This window comes from Bos indicus x Bos taurus, chromosome 22 (assembly GCF_003369695.1).
Source record: "Bos indicus x Bos taurus breed Angus x Brahman F1 hybrid chromosome 22, Bos_hybrid_MaternalHap_v2.0, whole genome shotgun sequence".
Taxonomy (NCBI): Eukaryota; Metazoa; Chordata; class Mammalia; order Artiodactyla; family Bovidae; genus Bos; species Bos indicus x Bos taurus.
The window spans coordinates 10,180,494-10,203,476 of record NC_040097.1 but is presented as its reverse complement, the minus strand read 5'-3'; the positions used below and the strand labels follow the sequence as shown (position 1 = coordinate 10,203,476).

General features: G+C 50.1%; 1 protein-coding gene across 2 annotated transcripts in view; it reads right to left on the bottom strand.

Annotated features, from left to right (window-relative positions):
- Positions 1 to 14,569, bottom strand: part of BSN (bassoon presynaptic cytomatrix protein) — a 78,824-nt gene extending 64,255 nt beyond the window's left edge. Inside the window, exon 1 of one of the 2 annotated variants that reach the window (XR_003507785.1) lies at positions 14,267 to 14,568. Coding sequence is in view for 1 of the 2 variants with exons in the window: in XM_027523073.1 (XP_027378874.1) it covers positions 14,267 to 14,466 (200 nt within the window). In the remaining variant the exon portion in view is untranslated. Of the gene's footprint in view, positions 1 to 14,266 lie in introns of both variants that reach the window. The other variant, XM_027523073.1, reaches the window with a different exon arrangement.
- Between the last annotated feature and the right edge of the window lie 8,414 nt (positions 14,570 to 22,983).

The following is a 22,983-nucleotide window of genomic DNA, read 5'->3' as shown; positions in this document are numbered from 1 at the left end:
AGATCCTAGGTGTCTGTCTACACCTACCTCCCAAGGCAGGTCATGGGGTAATAACTAGCATGCTTTATCAGAATCGCTTATACAGCTGTGGGTCTTAATCTGAAGGCTGTGCATGCCACAAGACCCTGGAGCTTGTGGGCTTGTACACAAGGGGCCCCTGCATCCACGCCAGCACGTGAGACGACTGAACCGTCTCTGTGCTTGCTCCCGACTGCACCCTGAGGTCTGGCACGAAGTGAGTGCACTACAAGACTGAGCTGTTCGGAGTCTGCGGCAGGGGCCTTGCCCCTGAACTCCACCTAGTGGGGGCTGGGCTTTTCTCTCTGGCCCTGGAGCTTTATACCCCCAGGCCACCCTGAGATTGTCACCGGCTTCCCACCCTGAGCCCACTCTACCCAGGGGCAGAGGGGGTACCAAGCAGACCAGTCCTGGACTCTAGATGTCTGATCCATTTGCTGGACACACAAGAATCTCCTTATCCGGAGCGGCCATGGAGACTTCCTGACCCTGTCCCACACCACAGTCCAGCCTTCCTGGAGTTTATGAACACAAGGGAGGGTCAAGAGGGAACAGTGATACTCTCCCTACAGCGAGAGGGTGTTCTCTGTGGCTCTGGTGGTCTGGGCTTCAGACCCAACCAGCAATGAATTCTGAGAGCCTATGGTACGGGCCAGGACTTTCAAGTAAACTGTCAGGTCTAAGGTTCAAATTTCTGTATCTGCTTTAGTAGCTTTTTGTGAAGATGAGCAGGATGGACCACAGTCCTCTCTGCATCCTCTGAGCATCTCCCAGAGGGCAGAGACCATACCTTTAATCAAGTTTAATTCAAAGATGCTCTGTAGCAGGAAACAGGGATGCTAATCTACCTGTTCATCTTTATATCCTCAGCCCTGGGCAGGAACCGGGCACCAGCTGGTATTTAATGCCAGGTCTCTTGTGAGTGCTTTCATTTCTAGCATTTCATTTGATAAAGTAAATGCTTGTAGAGCTAAATATACTTGACTTGCCCTCTTGGAACTCCAGTACTGCCTCAATTTATTCCTCTTCCTTATCTCTGACTCCGAGTGCTTGTAGCAACCAGGTGGCATTAATATTAAAGCATTTGAAGGTGAAATGCTGCTTTATTTTTTTAGCCCAGACCAGACTTAACGACCCCACTGCCTACCTAACATCTCTCCTGGATGCCCCTAAAACACAAGCTGTCCTGGAACAAAATCCTGATCTTAGGCCCATCCTTGTTGCCACCAGTGTACACAGACACACAGGCCAAAACTCAGGGGTCCTCCTGACTCCTCTCTTTTTCTAACTCTTCACAGTCAACCCTCCAGCCACCCAGCTGACTCTACGTCCAGAATCTATTCAGAAGTCGAGCACTTACCAGCACTCTCAGCCCCCTCCCCACTCCATCACCCCTTCCTCATCCTCATCCAGTGACTATTCTCTCTCACCTGAATACTGCCCAAACCCCTCACTAGCTCCCAGCTTCCGCCTTTGCCCCTCAGACTTGGCAACACAGAGAAAAATATGCATTTACCATTTCATTTCCACATCCAACAGGAAACTATCCTATAGGTACACTGGAAAAAACACAATGTATCCCATAGACACACTGGTAAAAATACAAATGACATATACACCAGGTCTCTCACTGTGCTGCACTTTGTAAGAGCAAAAGACTGGACACAGGCTGATGTTCACGGATTAACCATGGCATGACCACGTGCTAGAGCAGTGCACACACGGAAAAAGGAATAAGGAGGATTTCTGGATTCTGCTAGGAAATGATCTTCAGGAGACATTAAGTGAAAAAAAGGCAAAGTATAGCATAGTGTTTAGGGTTTGTTGACTCATATATAGAAAAGAAAAGAAATGTATTTTTTCCTTACATTTTCAAAGAGAAACAATCTAATAAAAAATGGTTTCTTATCAGGGAAGGCAGAGAACAAGGTGGAAGGGAACAAGATGGAGCTAGCCCTCTTTCAGTACACCTTGTTTTATTTGTAATCACATGAAAGTTGTACATAATTTTAAGAAAATTAAGTGGAAAAGAAAAAATAGGGTAGATGGCATTGTTCTTCAATCTTTACCTTCCCTGGATCTCTGCTCTTTACCATGTGACTCTGCAATTTTTCCCACTAGAGGTGCAGTATATTTTTCCAGCTGCAGCAGACTCTATTTTTGAAAATAATCTCAGCAAGATTTCCAGTCTCATATGCTTTTTTTTTTTTTTTGGCCAAGCCACATGGCATGCAGGATCTTAGTTCCTTGACCAGGGATGGAATTCATGTCCCCTGCAGTGGAAGCACAGAGTCCTAACCACTAGACCACCAGGGAATTCCCTCATATGCTCTTATAAAACCTGGACACTCTCAATCAAGAGATGGAGTCTGTCTCCCCCTCTCAAATCTGGGCAGGACTTTGTGACTGCACCAATGAATGGAATGTGGCAGAAGTAACAACGCGTCTTTTGAGATTAGGTAATAAAGAAGTGGGCTTCCCTGGTGGCTTTCCACCAGGGAAAGGTAGGCTTTCCTGCCTGCCAGAAGGAAACGCACAGTTTGATCCCTGGATAGGGAAGATCCCCTGCAGAAGGAAATGGCAACCCACTCCAGTATTCTTGCCTAGAGAATTCCATGGACAGAGGAGCTTGGTAAGCTACAGTCTACGGAGTCACAAAAGAGACGGGCATGACTTAGCAACTAAACAACAACAATAAAGGCAGCACAGCCCCTACCTGCTTCCTTTCTCAGGACACCCTTGGAACCCAGGAACCATGTTGTGAGGAAGCTCAATCTAGTCCGCACTGGGAAGTACTGAGGCCCCAGCTAATAGCCAGCATAAGCTGTGAGACGCATTAATGATGAAGACATGTCAAATGACTCCAGTCCGCAGCCTTCAAGTCTTCCAGCTGAAGATCCAGACATTGTAGAGCGGAAATAACCATCCCTCTGTTCTCTGCCTCAATTTCTGACCTATAGAATTTGTGAGCAAAGCAATGATGTTTTACAGCACTAACTTTTGGGGTAATTTGTTATATCGCCACTGTAACTACAGTACCACACCTTGATGTTGGGCTTAACTATAAATTACTTTGACTCAAGAAATCTTAGTGGATGTGTCATTCCAAGCAGTGGCTTGGAATGTGTGTGTATGGTTAGGCATGCCCTCCTGTGCCTCTGTCATCACCATGGGAAACACGCCCTGGGCAGCCTGCTATCTGAGGAGGATGGGAGACACGGAGCAGACCTGGACTCACCTGCAGCCTGGAGTCCAGCCTGGATCAGTGAATTCTACCCAGCAGGCAAATGCATGAGATACCTGTGATGGATTCATTTTGATATTTGGCAAAACTAATACAATTATGTAAAGTTTAAAAATAAAATAAAATTTTAAAAAAATGGTAAAAAAAACAACTGCTTTTGAAGCCACTGAGTTTGGTTGATTTATTGTGCAGTATGACAATAGCAACAGATAAGTGATCAAAAAGCAATCTCTACAAGCTGAACACAAACTGGAAAAACAAACTTAATTGCATATCCTCTTAGTAGCATAACTAGACAGAGAAGAATCATTTATAATAACTCTAGAACACAAACTTTGACTACAAATTCCTTAAAAGATAAAAGCTAAGGACAAAAGAAACCACAAGGGAATCTTAAACTACACTCATTATTAGTATTAAGTGAAGTCACTCAGTCGTGTCAGACTCTTTGTGACCCCATGGACTATAGCCTACCAGGCTCATTAGTATTACTGCTAGTAAAAATATCTATATTATTATTTTGAAACAAGCACATATATATATACATATATCAGTCTATATATATGCAAGATTTGTTTGCATTCTGATGTGAAAGAACAAATTCTAAAGTGTCATTTTTGGAAATCACATTTTTCTCTGAACTCCCCCAGACATACATAAATAAAAATCTATCTTTTCTCTTGCTAAAAAAAAAGTTTAATTTAAAAAATTAAAAATAAAGAGTCATTTTTGAGATAATCAAGGAAAACTGAACATGGACTAGGTTTAGATTATATTAAGAATTTACTAACTTTGTTGTCTGTGATAATGTCACTGGATGAAAATAAAAATATCTTTTAACTATTAGACGTACATCCTAAAGTATTTATGACTCAAATGATACATTAGGATTTTCATTGAAAATACTCCAGCCAAAAAAAAGTGGGGGGAATATATATGAAACAAGTTGGCGAAACATTGATCATTGCCGATGTGATGGGTTCATAGGAGGGAGTTCACCCTGTCATCTTTTCTCCTTTTACGTGTTTCTGAAACTCACCTTCAGAGCATCTGCAGTCCCAGGGACATCTAACCTACAGAGCCAAAGGCCAAGGCACCCTGAAGAGTGGTCAGCATGACCTGGCCACCAGCGAAGGACAAGCCTGCACCGGGTCTGCCATGGCAAGGATGCCAGCAGTGGCTGCCTCTCCATTTGAGCCCTGACTCTGCCACCATCCTCAGCTGGCACTGCTCCAAACCCAAGCCAGCAAGGCTGTGGCCTCTAGACCCAACACTGGCCACTCAAGAGCAGACAAAGGGGTTTGGAAAGTGGGCTCGAGGGGCCATAGGAAGGGGAGAAGTTCTCATAACATAATTACCAAAACAATGACTGCCTTAGTTATTACCCCAATTCAGAGGTAAGAATCAGGATCCAAAAGAGGTCTCACTAGGTTGGAAGGGATCTTTAAGTGCAACCAGAGAAGTCATGCCAGGGACCCCTGCAGAACCCCCAAAGATTCACACTCAGGTCGCACAAGCCCAGGAAGGAGGGAACCCAGCCTTCACGATGAGATGCCCAGAATGAGGCTGGACAACCATGGAGTGCAGGGCCACGGGAGTGCTCAGGAAGGTGTAGGGTGGTGTTTTCAGGCTGTATGAGCCAAGGCACTTCATCCTCAGGCTGTGTCACTCACAGTCCACGTGACCTGCTGAGCCCTGTTCTCCGAGCCTCCCTGGCCTCAGGATCTGACAGCCCTGGGTGGACAGCCCTGGTCAGCAAGGGTCCCAGAGCCACTTCCCAGCCACGGGAGCTGGAGAAGTCATCTCGAGAAAGGACCGGGGTTGAGGAGGTAAGGGCATCATGCAATCCTGCCAAATCTGTAGTGGGTAAGTCAGTGGGGCCAGAGGGCGGAGCCAGGACCAAGAGACGGGAGGTGCAAGGAAACCCACAAAGGGAGAGAAGAACTTCCCAACATGGGGGTCATCTGCCTGGGTGGGAGCAAAGGCCTGGACCACTGGGGAAGTCACACCAAGGCGGAGCTCCTACCTTTGGGGAATATGGAAGCCGCCGTCTTGGCATCTCTTAGGGGTTTGATTAGATGCTCAAAATAAAAGGAGGACAGAGCAAACATATCAGGTGCTGAAGCTCAAACATGCTCCTGAAGGAAGTGGCCTCACAGGCCAGACCTTGACATTGAACGAGACCTGGCTTGAGCCCACAGAACCCACGCAGCTGCAGGAGAAACTGCAGAGAAGACCACATCCAGCTCCTCGCTTTACAAGTGGAGGAAGCCGAAAAGCTGCCTGACTGGAGAGGGCAGAACTAGGGTCTCCTTCAGGCCAGCCCCTTCCATGCCCCTCCTCCCCCACCACGAAGGGTTTGCCAACCCCCGCTCCCCTGGAAGTCCTGAGCACACAGGCTGCCGCCAGAGCTCCTGTGGAATGTGGAGGGGACAACACTCAGGAGGTGAGCCGTCGAGCACAGCTGGGGAGAGGGCACCGGCAGCGGGCTCTGCCGGCCCACCTGGGCGCCTTGCTGGCCCGCTGGCAGAGCCAGTAGGAGGCCGTCAGCTTTTCAAGAGCCCCTGCTTACCAGGAGCGACCAAGTGGCAAGGCGGCAGCCAGTCCCCCTCCTGGCTCCCGGCTTGATTGAGAAGTCATTTTGTCCACTCGGGAAGATTTCCGGGCCACAATGGGAGAGCAATCCTCTTCATTTAAAGCTCTTCTAATTAACCTAAAGGCAGCCGGTTGGACTTGTTTTCTCTACTCTGTGAAGCTGAACAGCGGGAAGCTTCCCCTTTCCTTTTCAATCATCTCACAGAAATAAGCTGTCAGAGGTGGAGGGGACTTTGGAGATTAGTTAAATTTCTCAGTTTACAGATGGAAAAAAACCGAGGACCAAGCCCACAGGTACAGTCCATTTCAGGCGATGTCAGGACTCATTACAACCTGAGTTTCTGACCCCCCTTTCCCACCGCCCAGTGTCCACTGTTCTTCATCCCCCACCCCACCCTACCCTCTCCTTTGCTCAAATGTCCTACTTCCAGATCTTTTCCCTGTCCTCAAAGCCCTCGCCATCCTCTTGCTAAATTTTCCATCTTCTGAGAGCAGGAGGCAGGGAAGTGACGTGGTTCTCCAGCTGTGCTCAGTGTATGGCATTTGGGTTTGCTAAAGTCAGCGAAGCTGGCTGTTCTTCTGAATCTCTCATGTTAGACCTTTGGAGCTCCCAACAGAGTAAGTCAGTGCTGTGAATGTGTTTTGTAAGCTGTAAAACATCATACAAATATGTGCTCTACTATTTTAGAAGATGAAATGATACAACCCCTTTTCATGGTGCGCTCTTTCCCCTTACCTCTGTGAGACAAAGGCAGGAGCGAACTCTAATTCAGGGAAGCAAGGGGAAAGATCTGAACTGGAGTGTCTCCTTCTCTCCTACCACACTGTGAGCCCCTTGAGGGCAGAGCCTACCTCCTGAGCTTCTTTCTTCCTCTCATTTCACCCAGGGATAGGCATCTGATAGGTGTTGAGCAAAGGTTTCCAGAATACATGGATGAACTTCACTTTAAAGTCCTCCTACTTCTAAGTAGAATTTAACTGTAGAAATCCCTCACATATATGACTCCTCATATCCACTCCCATATATGAAAAGTGCAGATGACCCTGATTACCTACCAGCACACACAAATGTATCCAGTGTACGGATGTGCCTACTGGCAAATTTCCTTACCTCCCCTTTCTTTCAAAGCACCCAATGTCTTACTGGTTCTTCCAGCATCCTTGGGGGGACAGCCCCCTCCCTGACCCTGGGGCAGTGGAGAGCTTGGGCTCCTCTGGGTACAAGTGGTGGTGCCAGATGGGACCAGGCCCAGTGACCCCTTGTGTGAGCTCCTGGACAATCTGTGGAGGCTCCGTGATCTCCTCAGTGGTTGAGACCAAGCTCTTCTACAACTCCTTAGGGAAAATCTCATCCTCACCTTTGGTCCTGACAGTGGTCTCACCATTTCAGAAGTAGCCAGGTCCCTCCAAAGAAATTTGGATTTGCCCCAGGGGTGACCTACAATGCCTTGGAGACTCACAATATGCTTCCAGGTGAGCCTCTTGTTAGAAAGAAGTGAGGATACCAGGTAAGAAATGTCTGCTAGAGCAAAGTTCTCTTAAGAACCCTAGATGCCCCTAACAGCAAAGTACAGGAAGGAGAGAGCAGCTTGGGTGCCCAGGGGAATCGGAACATGCACCTTGGCTCCATCCCACAGGCCCAGCTGTCCCACAGGCTGAAGGATAAGACCACGGGCTCAGAGAATACCAGAAGAGGACAGGCCCCCACCAGAGGCCCAATCCACAGCGGGTGGGTCACCAGAATCCCATCTCTCTGAACACAGGCCAGGGTCCCAAGTCATCCCCAGCTTCGACCAGCTCCCATCACCGCACTGGTGAATGGAGACGGCAGATGGCCCTGTTGGAAAGGAGCCTGAGCAAGTCCTCCAGAGGCAGGACCAATACCCACATGACATACTCAGGCATCACCTGAGATGGGAGTCCCCACAGCTGGAGTGTCCACTGAGGCCCAGCTGACCAGGAGGGCCTCTAGTCCTAGTGTGACACTCGGCCCTTGCTGCAGGCATGCAGGTCTCCGCTCACCATTTCACCATTTAAAAAAGTGAATCCCTAGACAGGAAGGGCAAGTGAGGCCAGGGCAGACAGAGCCTGCGGCAGCTGCATGGCCAGGTAGGTGGAGTGAGGAATGTGTGCAGGCTCCGTTGCTCAGTCGTGTCCAACTCTTTGTGATCCCACGGACTGTAGTCCACCAGGCTCCTCTGTCCACGGGGATTCTGCCAGCAAGAATACTAGGGTGGGTAGCCATTTCCTACTCAAGGGGATCTTCCTGACCCAGGGATTGAACCAGCGTATGATGCATTGGCAGGCAGATTCTTTACCGCTGAGCTACCTGGGAAGCCCGGAGTGAGGAATAAGTGTGTATAAACACCTAGAGGAGTGACTGTGACGGAGCAGGCACCCAGCAGTGGTAGTTCTAACTGTTACAACAGCTCTGCCAGCCTACCTCCACAATCAGCCCCAACTCACAGCACACAGGCCAAAGGCTCCAGAACAGATTCTCCCCAGGTAACCAACACATAGCAAGGTCTGTCCCTCCCTGCCTCTATCACAGACACGGGGAAAGGGGTCCACTGAAATGGGCAGGACCTAGGAGAAGAGGGAGGATTTACTGAAGCCCCAGATCTTATCTCCTGGCAGCTACTTATACATATATAGTACATAAAATACACATACAGGGAAGGCTCCACCTGTGACGCTGGGGTGAAAAGGCATGAGCTCGGGGGTCCGCAAGCTTTGATTTCTTAAACTCAGAACCAAACCTACTCGGTGGAAGGAGAACTTTAGAAAAAGAATGGAAAAATGACCCATGGAATCGATCTTTGTTCTCAAACTAGCCCAAAGTCTGGATCTTCTTTCAACGAACTCCTAGCCGCTTCCAATCAGAAGTGCTCAACAAACTCCTTCTTAAAAAGCTAGGATTTCTTGGCCAAAAAAACCCTGATGCGATTCTGAATGCCTTCTGGATGTAATTCCCTGTTTTGAGGAAAAATATGGGACAGGGGAACATCTTAAATGACACCACAGGGATATAATCAGCATAATCCAGAATATGAGTGTGTGTGTGTGTGTGCGTGTGTGTGTGTGTGAAACCACAGGAAAAACCACACAGACAATCATAAATCCCAAGCGGAACTTACGGACTTAAAGAAACTGAAGAGACATAGCAAACAAATGCTCTGTGCAGATCTCGTTCAGATTACAATTCAAACAAACCATTATAAAAATAAATTAATAAAATAATCCAAAAACACTGAACCCTGATGGAATATTCACTGAGGTTAAGAAGAGATTGTTACCCTTTTTAGATGTAATAATGGTGCTGTGGTAATGTTTATGCTGCTGCTGCTAAGTCGCTTCAGTCTTGTTCGACTCTGTGCGACCCCATAGACGGCAGCCCACCAGGCTCCCCCGTCCCTGGGATTCTCCAGGCAAGAACACTGGAGTGGGTTGCCATTTCCTTCTCCAATGCATGAAAGTGAAAAGTGAAAGTGAAGTCGCTCAGTCGCGTCCGACTCACAGCGACCCCATAGACTGCAGCCTACCAGGCTCCTCCGTCCATGGGATGTTCTAAGCAAGAGTACTAGAGTGGCTTGCCATTGCCTTCTCCAGTAATGTTTATATAAAGCCCTTATTTCCTTTCTTTTTCACCTCACCATGCAGCATGCCAGAGCTTAGTTTCCCGTGAGCACGTGCTAAAGTCGCTTCAGTTGTGTCCAGCTCTTTGTAACCCCATGGACTATAGCCCACCAAGCTCCTCTGTCCAGGGGATTCTCCAGGCAAGAATACAGGAGTGGGTTGCCATGCCCTCCTCCAAGGGATCTTCCCAACCCAGGAATCAAATCTGCATCTCTTACGTCTCCTGCATTGGCAAGTGGGTTCTTTACCACTAGTAGCACTTGGGAAGCCCCTTAGGTCCCCGACCAGGGATCACACCTGTGTCCCCTGCATTGGCAGCATGAAGTCTTAACCACTGGACCACCAGGAAAGTCCCCAAAGCCCTTATTTCTTAGAAATATACACTGAAACATGGATGATGAAATGTTTGAATATCTGGAAGACGCTCCCATTGAAGATGCTTTAAGCAGAGTAAGGGAGATAGATAAACTTGATCAGCTGTGAGTTGATGATGGCTGTGGCTAGGCAATGGGAACATGGCAGTTCATTAACTTATTTTCTCTACTTTTACGTATGTGTGTTTGAAATTTTCCATAATATAAAAAACTTTAAATAAAATAGACTTTCTCTCCCTAAAAAATCCATAGCTTTTTTTTTTTTTTTTTTGGACCTATGGCATCTTATCAGTCTTACCAAGGCTACAAATAGCTATATTATCAAAACTGCCCCTGTCTCCCAGGCAAGAAATGCAAAAATGGCTTCCCTCTTAGGGTGAGTTTTTGATAACATCACCATCCAGATATTGGGGTCACTTTAGCACAAACTCCATGACATGTCCTGCATGAGAATCCAGTGGCCTAACATAATCTCTAAATGATAAAGGCCCATTATTTCTAAACCTAATAATTGTATCCTTTCTTTCTGGCCTTACAAATTAATCCCAGATTTTTCTAGAGCCTGACTGTTAGCTGATATAGTATAACAAGTCTGGCTAATCTCAGACCAGAGATACTTTGCCTGACAAACCTAGTTATTCGTTCATTAACTTATCTTCGAGATATAATTATGGCAAACCTATCTTGAGAAAGGAACTCTGGGTATGGTTCTTAGGGCAGCCTCGCCTACCTTCCCACAAATGCCCAGGCTCTCTGTGCCCAGCTGCACTGGGCTCAAGATGTCTCCCTGACATATGGTCTGGAAGTGAGTGACAGCTCAGCACTGATCACTGATTTCAACGGGGTAACAAGGAGGAGCCTTATCTGGCTTGCCACAGTTTTTCACACCCCTGCACTCAGCCCCAGTCTCTGCCTGTGTAGACCACGTGCCTCATGTCATTTCTTCCTCTCTCTACCTCTCAGGGCCACCTCCCTTACTTTCCCAAGGAGACCTGGGATTCTCCTTCTTTTGAAGCCTGGCTCTGCCTCTCTACTCTTCTCACTTGACAACCCTTCTATAAGCATTACCTACTAGAATGCTCCTCAGACACTGAGCTGCCTACGGTGTCACTCCTAGGATCCTTCCGTATTCTCCAAGAGCTCTTCAAGAGCTTTCTGATCAACCAGACTGTGAGGTGCTAGAGGCCAGGGGAGCATTGTATATACTTCCAGAACCTCCACAAAGCCCAGCACAGTGCTTGCTCTTGATACTGGCAAATATACCTTGCTTGATTGACTAAAGATCAGTTTGCAAATGTCAAAGCTCTGCAAGTCCACAGAGCTGGTGTCGATTAACCACATTGCCACTGGTCTACATGGCTTCTTTTTTTTTTTTTTTTTGCCAGTAAACAACTTAGTCTTTTATTTGCCCAAGGCCAGCTGTTGCAGGCATTGAGGCCCCTAGACTTCCAGAAGGGATGGGGGTGGGGGAGTCACCCTGCCTCCCAGGTGCTGCCTGCCCCATCCTGCTTCCTGCAGGAGATGGGAGAGTAGAGAAAGTGTGCCCTTGCACCATCAAGTATCTCAATTGTGTGTGTGTGTCAGTCGCTCAGTCGTATCCGACTCTTGCGACCCCATGGACTGTAGCTCACCAGGCTCCTCTGTCCAAGGGATTCTCCAGGCAAGAGTACTGGAGAGGGTTGCCATTTCCTTCTCCATACATGGCTTCTTTGTGCAATTTTTTTAAGGTGCTTTCTGGAGTACTGATAAAGTTTCTCTTGAACTGGTTTGTGTACAGGTAAAAATCCCATCAACTCAGGACCTTCACTGAACATCAGCCATTCAGCCATAAAATGAACTGAATGAATGAATAACTGAAAGGTGCCCCTTCCTGCAGGAAGATGCAGCCCACACCAAGGCATAGAACTTGGAGCCTGAGACAGAGTTCAGCCTTCTCTGATCTGGCACTCCTCCGGGAAGGCACAACCTATGTAACTGCGCATGTGACCCTGGGACCAGGAGCAGAGAGCCCTGCCCTGACAGACTCTCTGATGCCCAAAGTGCCATATCATCCAAACAGGTTAAGAGGCAGCATTATGGGTGTGGCGGACTGCTACTCACAGGGTTCTAGCCGAGCTCTTAAGCCTCAAATGGTGAAGCTGGCCCCTCACAGGGCCCAAGCCAGCTCAGTATTAGGAGGAAAAGACTAATTCAGCCTGAGGTGACAAGGGGTAATACAGCAACAGGAAAGAGCCAGGAGTCCAGTCCCCAACAGCTTCAGTTCCATTCCCCTCTGGGGTCAATATAATGATCTTCCCCTTACCTGGCCCTCCACCTATTTCTATTCACCATGTAATTCCCCCAAATTCACAAGCGGGCTTGAAACTATGCCAATGCTCTTTCCCAAATGCCCAGAAGCACATGCCACAGGGCTTTTTCTCCATCAATGGGCCAATCTGTTCAGCAGCATCTCAGAACAGAACATGCTAAATTTGGCATTAGGTACCTGAGACGCTGGGTGAGAGGAAGTGAAGCTATACGGATGCTGAAGGAGAGACATATCATGGAGCTGCGGCTTGGCTGAGGTGCCCAGACAAGCGAATATCAGCTGGAAGAGTAAACCCCATGTCCTAAGGACCTCCAATCCCCAGCTTTGGTGACAAATAGCCAGCTCACCCTCTGAGCTTGATAGCTATAGGACCATAGCTAAACAGGCCCGTGTATATGCACTGCCTACAGCCAAGAGCAAAATTACGTGACAGCTAAATCCAGCAGGAGCCCATGATTCCCTACCCCACAGTGGTTCATGGGTCTGCCCTGTAGTAGAACACGTAGACAGGGTAGAAATGAAATACTGAAAAGGAATATGAATAGACACTAGCCTCTTCCTGTCTCTTTGAGATGTCCAAGTCTTTCCAAATTTTCATATGCTTGGCTCTGCAACATCAGATAAACGATAAGCAGAGTAGCCTGCTTGGTTACCAGAAGGGAAATGTCGAGTTTCCCATATAGAGAACTCCCAATAACAAGCTGTTTTTCCACACAGCTATAGAGGCTTTCCCTTGAAGGGAGTGCTCTAAAGCCTGAGTGAGCCTCCCTTGAGCTAAAACTCAAAGAGCAGCTCAACACGCAGCAAAATGGACAGTATTTGCAGTGCTAAGAACTGTATGCTCTACAACTGCATTACCAAAAAGGCTAACGTAAAATGGGCAAATCCCCCCTCTAAAAGGGATGGTCACAAGCTGGCTTGTCTGAGGCAGGTTTCAGGCTACCAAGCGCTTTTCATTACCGTTAATTGTCTAAGAAACAATTTCTGAGAAAACAAGCCCATGAGAGGCATAGTTGGGCAGCTGAAGAACCAAAAATTATGCTCCCTTACAGTTTGTGGGACACACAGAAAAACCAAGGCAACATTTATCAGCAGACTCACGTGGACCCCAAGCACACCCCAGCTTCGCTACTCCCCGGGTCTATCTGCTGTGAAGATAACGCCTTCCATTTTATTTTGTCGTCTCTTAGGTTTCCTGAGTTTTCAGCCGACTGATTTATTATATATTGGTATTTCCTTCCACTGCATTTACTGCCACTTAATTGTTTATAGGACCATCACATGCATTTTAAACAGCTGGTTTCATAGTATTTGATCAGATATCAAATACTGTTTGTTTTGACATGTTCTGTTTAAAACATGTCACTGATTTGAGGTGGGACTCTAGATCATGAGGCAACAGAACATATTTGGTTCTAGATGATTCAACAGCATTTTTGCTTCACCCCAAAGCGTTTCACTAAACCATGGTGAAAGCACATGACCCTGTTAGTACTGTTGAGCCTAAATAAGTGCCTTTTGGTGTCCAGTTCCCCTCCTCCAAAGATTTTAGCTACTAAATGCCTGAGGAAAGCGAATGACCAAGTTCATGGTTCAACTATTTCCACATCTTTCTGCTCCTCACAGTGACACTTATCTTTCCTGACAGCCACTCCCATTGTGCTCTTTCCTCGGCCCAACACAATGGACACAGGCAGATAGCAGCAGACAGGGAGGACGTTTTCCATCCCATTGCTCCCCAGTGCAGAGGGACCAGGCTGAGGTTACATAAGCCCCTCCTTAGCCCAGCATTGGGGTGAAGAGAATTTGGGGTTCGTGACGAAGTCACGGTCTGCAGGCCCGGACTGACCCTGTGCTCAGCATCGTGCTTTATACTAAGGCAGGGCGGCTATAAAGGGAGGGCCGCGTCCCGCGACCACCCTCCCTCATGCCACCTCCTCAAACCATCTGGGTTCAAAGTGCGGCCGGACGTCCGACCTCGCTGTCCAGACTAGACCGCAGGGTCGTGGGCCCCAGCACTGGCCTCCGCCTCAGGCTACACACTCCCGTGCCCTCCTGCCCCCGCCCCAGGGAGCTGTGCCGCGCGCTTACCTGCCCGGGCCACCCCCAGGCCCGGGGCCTGGACCCGCTGGTCCGGCGGTCGCCCGCGCCCCGCCTGTCGCCGGGAGCTGTCCTCCGCCTGCCAGTGCTGAAGGCGGCTTCCCGGCACCGGGGCCCGGGCCGGGGCCGGACCCTCCGGGCGGCAGCGGCCCGTCGCCAGCGCCGCCCTCCAGGCTGGCCTCGTTGCCCATGGCGGGCAGGCGGGCGGGCGGGGTCGGGGTCGCACTGGGCCCGGGCCGGCGGCTCCCGGGCGACTCTCACACGCTCCGCTCCGCCGCCGCCGCCGCCGCCATCTCCCAGCTCGGCTAGCGCCGTCGCCTGCCACTGCGCATGCGCGGCTCGCGTGCCCCTCTCTGCACACGCCCCCCCCCCCCCCCCCCGCCACCTCCACGCGTGCGCGCGCTCCCGCCGGCCTCTGAAGACTTTAGTCCACGAGCCTGAAGCTGGATCGCCGGGATACAGCCGCCGGCGCCGGCGCATGCGCCCTCCGAGGCCGACGCGGCCGGCGGGTACTACCAGGCGTGTGCCGCGAGGGTTGGTAGGAGCGTCCCGCCTAACCAGGATTGGAGGGACATGGACAACGAGATGGGTCCGTGGGGGCGTCACTCCGTGCCCTGTCCTGGAGTCAGTGGCGCTTTCTGACTCGGGGAACTTGGGCGTGGGAGCTCTCATTTGGGTAACTTCCACGTCCCAGCTTTTGGCAGACTTTGTGGGAACTGGCCTCAGAGAGGGGACGCCGAGTGTGGCGTTAAAGGATGTTTAAGATTTGGAAACGCTAATGAACGAAGAGTTTTCAGAGGCGCAATGTCATGGAAGGATGGAGATTTTAAAGGATGCTGAGATATGGGGCTGGTTATGAGGAGTCGGACACGACTGAGCGACTTCACTTTCACTTTTCACTTTCATGAAATGGCAACCCACTCCAGTGTTCTTGCCTGGAGAATCCCAGGGACGGGGGAGCCTGGTGGGCTGTCGTCTATGGGGTCGCACAGAGTCAGACACGACTGAAGAGACTTAGCAGCAGCAGCAGCATGAGGTTCTCAAAGGCTAGCTGGGGAGTGAAGACGTTATACAAGTGGCACGGGGCAACCATCTGGGATTCAGGTCCAGGCTTAGTCCCGGGAGATGGGAACCTCAAAAAGTGTCCCTGGGAAAGGTGGATGGTGTGTCAGGGTTGGCCTGAAGCCAGATGGAATGCTGCCTCAGTAGGCCCTGGAACAGTGACCTTGGGGATGGGTAGTGGGGAGAGTTGATACTTCTTGGAAATTTTGAACTGTGGTTCCCATGGACTGTCAGATGAAGGACTGCAGGCTGCCTCTGCATGGACCTGAGAGCTTACCAATTACTTTTCCCGTACCTCACTTTTACAGACTTCAGTGTTTGCATACTACTCTGACTTCTCGCTTCTCACACAAACCTGGGTTTTCCTGAGGGAGATTATTCCTTAAAAGATATTCCAAACTATTCCTGGCTTCATAAATCACAGCTGTGTAGAGGAACTTAAGTAAACTTGGACCTATTTTACAAACTCATCTAATTCTCCTAATGATGGAAGTGAAAAGTGAAAGTGTTAGTTGCTCAGTCATGTCCAACTCTTTGTGACCCATGGACTGTAGCGTGCCAGGCTCCTCTGCCCATAGGATTCTCCAGGCAAGAATACTGGAGTGGGTTGCCATACCCCATTTCATCCCCTTCTCCAGGGGATCTTCCCAACCCAAGGACTGAACCCAGGTCTCCTGCTTTGCAGGCAGATTCTTTACTGTCTGAACCACCAGGGAAACCTAATGATGGAGAATATATCAAATGGGATGTCAGCAGTTCTAACCTGACCTGGAATAATCCAGGGATCCCTATGAACTGATAACCAGATGGACAGACCTTAGCTGGGCCTTCCCACGCACACTGATCCGCTCCCTATGACCTCTCAGATGGAGTTTCCATGAAGCCTGGATTGCTGACTTGACTACCTGACTCTGACTGCCTGGAATAACGAGAGCCTCTCTGCCCATGTTATGATGATCTTCACTGTGTTTCCTCCTATGTTTCAATCATCTTTGTGTCTGGTGAGTATGTGTATCTAGGCTCCTCAAGGATCCACACCTCAGCCCTGCCACTTCCCAGATGGGACCTTGGCAACTGACTTAAACTCACCAAGCCTCCATGTCCTAACCTGCAAAGTTATAATACTAGCCCCCTCTAATGTGAGGGATTGTGAGAGTGGAGTGGCTGATACAAATAAAACACAAGAACAAGGGCCTGGTGTACACATAACCAAATTTATTATTAGTTGTTTCTCTGGTGGATGGTCTGGGATTTGGAGATTTTGTGCCACACCTTTTCTCCCGGGGAAGAACATGAACACAGGCACTATGAGCAGGCCAGTGACCTGACCTTGGTCTGACCCAGGCCCTTCCGGCTTCACAGACACCAGTCAGTGTGGGCTAGACTGCTTGAAAGTAGGAGAGAAAAGGATGTTTGTTTTTGTAAAAGCCATAAGAGCTATGGCTTCCCATAGATTTAAATCAACGTGCCCCTGGTTCCAGTGGGGGTAATTAGCCCTACCTGGGCAGTGGACCTGGGGAGTTGCCCTCGTCAGAGTCGATTGTTGGCTGTTAGCAGACCTCCAGGGTCTCTGCTACCTTGGTAACAAAGAACACAGTGCAGTGGAGACCTGGAAGTGTGAGTTAGTGGTTCCCCTGTCCTCCTTTCCAACTGTCAATCTCACTTCCTCCGAGAAACATCCACAGGAACACGCCTGCTGTGTCCACATCCATCCCTCACATTTGGCCCAGGGACTCCTGCTGACCAAGGGATGGCGCTGGCCTCTGGTGGTTTGGGGCTCTGACTCAGTCTCTGGTTTTTATTCACTGTTCCAGGAGTTGTTTCCTTCCTTCTGACTTAGTAGGGGCTCTTCAAGAGCAGGACATTGTCTGGCTTGTCCTATTCCCTGGGCTGGCCTTCAGCAGGGCTTCGGGGTTGCTGGTTGGGCTGAGTTCTCTAGGCAGCTCCAGGCATTTCTCTCACTGGCACTTCCAAGGGCTTCACCAACCACCAGGCTAAAAGGACCCCAGAGGGACCTTTGAATTTAGCTCCTGCATCACTGCGCATGGGTTATTCACTTCATGAATAACAGGGACGGTGCTGAGGTTGTGCCCAAAGTGTCTCCTGCTGGAGGAGTTATAGATGAGCTACCTATACTAACTAGAAGAATTCACTAGGTTTGACTTCATGACAAGTGAATGCACAAATCTCTAAGTTTATACAAACCAGCAGTTGGGATGTCTGGTACCATTTCCTCCTGGGTTCAGCTGCTGCCCAGCCAGAGACAGGATGGACCTGGAGCCCCTACAGAAGTTTCCAAGCCCCCTAAACTTCACTTGCCAAAGGTATTTTCTTCCCACTTCGATGTGACATATGACCCACAGCAGTCGTTTTGGAGAAAGCCCAGATGGGAGGAGAATCAGTCTACATGCCAAAATAGAACTGATGGATGGACACACGTCCACTGACTTCTCCAGCCTGTTCTCTCAAACACTCATAAAAAACCAGAAGGAAAATGTAACTGGGGGGAAAAAACATCTATCCAGGTAGAAAAAGGCCTATTCAGAGCCAGCTTGCTGCTGGAGTTTGTGGAAATGATTAGTCATTGGGAGGCAAATCTTGAAAGCATGAAGAGATGCAAAGCCTTGGGACCTGCACCTGGATGCCAGCTGGGCCATGGGTGAGGCACCATGCAGGCGAGCCTAGGCACAGGAGGGGCAGTGTGCAAACTCTGAGGCTTTCCTGCTTCCCCACAGAGCCCAGTTTACCCCAGGCCGCTACTTTCAGCATGGTGACCTCCACAGGGAGGCTCAGGAGTCAAAGATGAAGATGCCGACAGTGGTGACAAGGAATGACAAACTTTGCCAGCAAGAAGGGGAGGCAGAGAGCATGGAGGTGGGAGGGAATGAGGATGGATGGCTGAGGACAGTTCTGGATGGCATGGTGCCACAGGCTGTGGACTGTCCCTGAAAGACTGGGAGAGCCAGCTCCCGGGGTCTCCTGACCTCTCTGCTCTTCTGTTTTGTTGTAGTGCTGCTGAGGCCTGTCTCACCTCCCAGGAGAAGCCACTCAGGAAACTGGATCCCTGTCTGCATTCCTCCACCGGGATGGAAAAACAGAACTGAAGAGGAAGGAAGGAAGGAAGCGCGAAGAAACAGAAGGTTTGCCTCCTGGCTGAGGTTTGTCAGCACCACCCACCAACACGAGCAATAAGGCAGCTCCCCAAGCAAGCGGCAGGCTGATATGAGGCTACAGATGAGAAACTCGAGGCATCTGTGTCCTGCTCAGCAGCCCATCCGGGCTGGCCAGGACACTTTTGCCTGTGTGCTAGGTTCTTCAGATGAGCCATGCCTTGGGTAGAGTAGGAAAAGGGAGCAAAACTGAAAGGTATAGAACTTGCTGGAGGCCTTGTCTGCCTAATTCCTTTCCTGTTGCACTATGCGAATCTTTACTTGCATTCTGTGAAAAGATCCAGGGGAAAAAAAAATGATCAGAAATGTTTATCACCAACCTAGCCCCACCGCCCATGCAGTGCTCCCGAGAAAGCTCATTAAGCCCCATTGCTATTAGAGTTATGTGCTTCCAAAGGCTTGTTGTGACAAGAAAAAAATAACGAAGACATGCTTTCTCCAAGTTGTAAGTGCCCAAGTCAAAACACGCTGCTTTTCCTTGTCCCTCTGCCTTCCCTCAGACAAGCCTCCAGGCTGGCTTTGTGGATCTCATTCATGCATACCCGCATACTCATCCTCCTTCAGCCAGTGCCAAGCCAGTATTTACTCAGTACCAGGCCCAGTGAAGACTAAGGGACCTTCCCTCAAGGAGTTCAGTTTGCAGAATGGGAGAGACAAGCACATAAACGGTTTCCTGTAAACTATAGAAAATACTATCTCAATCCCCATTGCAATCCTTCCCACTAGGATTCTAGTTTCCATGGAGTTGCCTCCACCTACCTCTGTCCCACAGGTGTGGAGGTAAAGGGTGGGGAACAGACCCAGGTGGCAAGTCATGTCTGTATTCCCTCTCCTGATGAGCCCATGTGCCTACTCCAAGCAACAGAGGTTCAGACATGACTTGGACACTTCACGGGAAAGGGACAGTTAGCTCAGCCCCTTCATCAGACTCAGTTCCACAGTCTTCAGGGAAGTCTTTTAAAGGGAACCCTAGCTCGTGAGACTCTGTGGCTCTCCTACTGCAAATCCAAGCCCATTACTGAGAATTACCCTTTACCACCAGGGATTTCATGGGACATAGCTATGCTCTGCACTGAGCTTTGCCTTTTCCTGGTCAGAGTGGATTAACATAGGGTTGGTTTGTCCAGGAAGCTTTCAGGAGTCACTGGAACAGTTCCTGACTTCCAGGAAAAATAGAAAAGTGCAGGTCAGTGAAACAAAACCCTTTTGACAAGTAGAAAGGTCCACAGTCCCTTAGGCCTCTTCCAGGATGGATGATTTCAATTTCACTAAATTCAATGTAGTTAAATTTAAATTTCAGTTCAGTTTGGCACTTTCGAGCCCTAGGACAAAGATAGCATCACACTAGGCCCCAGGGATGCAGCAGAAACTAAGACCGTTGAGCCCACACTACCCTCACTGAAGCTGCAGTCTCCAAGTCTGGCCTTTGCCTGCTGCTCAAACCAGGCCCTGATTCTGGAGGCCCTGACGGCTGGCCCTCTGTGCAGGGACTGCTGGTATCCCCTGTAGCCCTGAGCGTGGCCAAAGCAGACTCGACCAGGCGAGGGCTGAAGTCACATGCAGGTCTCCCCAGATTCTGGGGTGGGGAGCAGCAGGTGTCAGTTGTACAGAAGCATCTGGGTTACCACCGCTAGTTATGTACTGATAACTCCCCCAGTTGGCAGACCCGGCATGGGCATCAGCTCTCCCAGGTGGTAGCCTTTCTGACCAGAAGCTAATAATGCAGTCTGAGGAATTCCTAGTAAGGCTGAACAAGAGACAGCCTCCACTTGCCACTGAGCCTTCCCTCCCCCAGTCTCTGCTCATTTCAACCAAGCCCTCCCCCTCAGCCCCAGATCTGCTCCAGATATCTTCCTGGGGCTCACGGGGTAGCTGTGTCCCTCTCTTAGCCCTACCTGGCCCAAGGCCTCTCTGAGGAGAGACCTGGGACACAGGGCTGGCCTCGGGAGGCACAGTGGCTGCTGAGTCAGAGCCACTGGGGTCACAGCGCATGCTCCTCCATCTCTCATTTGCACTCTAATCGCTGTAGTGGACATAGGGATGCAGAGCTGGCCTCCCCATTACACACATGTACACCTTGTGCTCCTCAAACAAGAGGAGGACTCCACCCCCTTCCGCATCCACCAAGCCCAGGCACGTGTTCCCTGAGGGCGAGTGCATTCAGGACCAAGCTGGTCCTCTCCCCCAGGCACACCCAGGGACAAGCTGCTGCCACCTCCCACAGGACCTCCCCACCCCTGCCATTGTGGGCTGGAGCCAGCCCCTTTCCTCACCTTTCTTTCTCCTGACCTTGTGCAACAGAGGTGCCAAGGGAAATAGGGTGTGATCCCTGAAAAAGGAGCAGACTGACTCGGCCCAATTCCCAGCCATTTTGGCAAATCCCAAACCTGGGCTTTGCCCTCTATGACCTGGGGCTGCAACGCCACGAGGAGGACACAAGACAAGAGTACCCTCGGGGTTAGGCCCTACCTATCGCCTTAGCCCTCCTCAAGACCTCAGTCCAGTCCCTGGCCGTCTTGGCCCAGCCCTAGGCGGGGTTCCACCCTCCCACAGCCAGCCTCTCCCAGCTCCCAGACTCTCCCCGGACCAGCTGTGACTTAACCCCGCCCACAGTCTGTTTGCCCATTGCTGTCAGGCTTACTCCAGCCTGTGGCGCCACCTCCTGGGAGCCAGTGGACACTGTCCCTCCTCTTTGGCCCAGAGGGCCTGGCAGTTGGCTCTCTGCGGGGCTCACACGGGACACACCTAAATCACTACCAAGGTCGAGAGCTGCCCCTCCGACCGCCCAGAAACCACCCAGGGACACCTCCTGGACACACGGAGTCTTCACAGGGACACAAATAGACCAACTTCGCCCCATCTCAGCTGTGATTCTAGGGTCACCACCACCGAAACTGAGGGCAGAGCAGGTAGCGAGGGCCCCAGTGGCCAGGCCTCCATCTGCCTGCAGGTGCAGGAGTGCCCCACTCCCAGCGGATGGAAACCCTCACTTTGAATCTCTTGCCTACCTTCTCTGGGTCTGCTAGCCTCCTCATAAGGAAAAGGGGGCCCCTATCTCCTGGGGTGAGGGGACGGGGCTTCAGATAATTTGTTGCTGCTCTACCATAGGAACAAAATTTTCCAATCTGGGGGAAAAAAAAAAAAACCCTACTTAGAATTGAATCTGTTTTGCACTGGCCACGGTGCCTGGACCTTGCCTTCAAGATGGTGGATTGAGAAGGGAAGCATAGCAGGAAGTGTTAGCTTAAAAACTTTAACTGGTCTGTATTTTTAAGATACAGTAATAGAGAGAAATGAAGCGCACCTTTGAAAGGTGAGTGGGGCCTGAGTGGGGCTTTCCATGCTTTAGAGGAGCCAGAGAAAGGTCTCTTGTAGACTTTTCTGCCTGTGAGGAGCAAGGTGAGTCACAGGGAGCCTCCAATCCTCACCAAAGTGGTGATGTTCTAGACAAGGCTGGCTCTTAGGAGCTCTTAGACACCCTAGTATTCTGCAGCCAACGCCAGGACCCAGGCCTGGCCTGAGGCACTGCCTTTACACCAGGAGAGATGGAAGAGTCTTCTAGCCTTGCTTAGATTCCCTGCCCTTTCTAGAGACAGATGCACTGGGGGTGACTTGTTATCCCGACTCCACCCCACGGTTCCCAGGATTTCTCAGAATCCCTTGGAGACCAGCACCGTCCTATCTCACAGATGGGGAAGCCAGGCCTGACGGATCCTGGGAACTTGCCCTGGGTCAGAGGCAGAGGGGAAGGCAGATTTCTGTAGGTCAAACAACTCCCTCTCCCTTACTATATCCTTTTTTTTTCCTGCCTCTGCCCTACACCACCCGCTCTAGCTTGAAAAAAAAATGTGAGTAGATGGTCCCTGTCCCCACCAAGGTGAAGCCACAGAGATCTGGCAGGAGTACGGTGGGGTAGGGCCCCGCCAGGCCAAGATCAGACATCCCTAAAGGAGAGAAAGGCAGGGCTGAGGCAGGAGAAACTTGTGGGTTCTCCAGCGCCCACCCCACTATCTTACTGTTCTTGGCTGAAACCAGAAATCCCTTTCCTTGAGTTCAAGAGTGAGTCCACTTAATCCAGTGGCTTTAGGTTAAACATTAAGCAGAACTTCCTGAGGCCAAGAGAGCAAAGGGCAGGGTCATTTCCTAGGTCCCTGCTGCTGGGTCCTGGGGTGAGGTATATGTGTGTCTGAACTCTTTCCTGGGGACAGCTTTTCCTGGAATTTATCAGTGTGGTATTTAGTATGAGGCACTGGTGGCTCAGAAGGTAAAGAATCTGCCTGCAGTGCAGGAGACCTGGGTTTAGTCCCTGAGTTGGGAAGATCCCCTGGAGAAGGAAATGGCAACCCACTCCAGTATTCTTGCCTGGACAGTTCCATGGATGGAGGAGCCTGGCGGGCTACATTCCCTAGGGTCACAGAGTCGGACACGACTGAGCAACTAACACTTTCACTTTCCTCCTCCAAGTAGTTGTCTGAC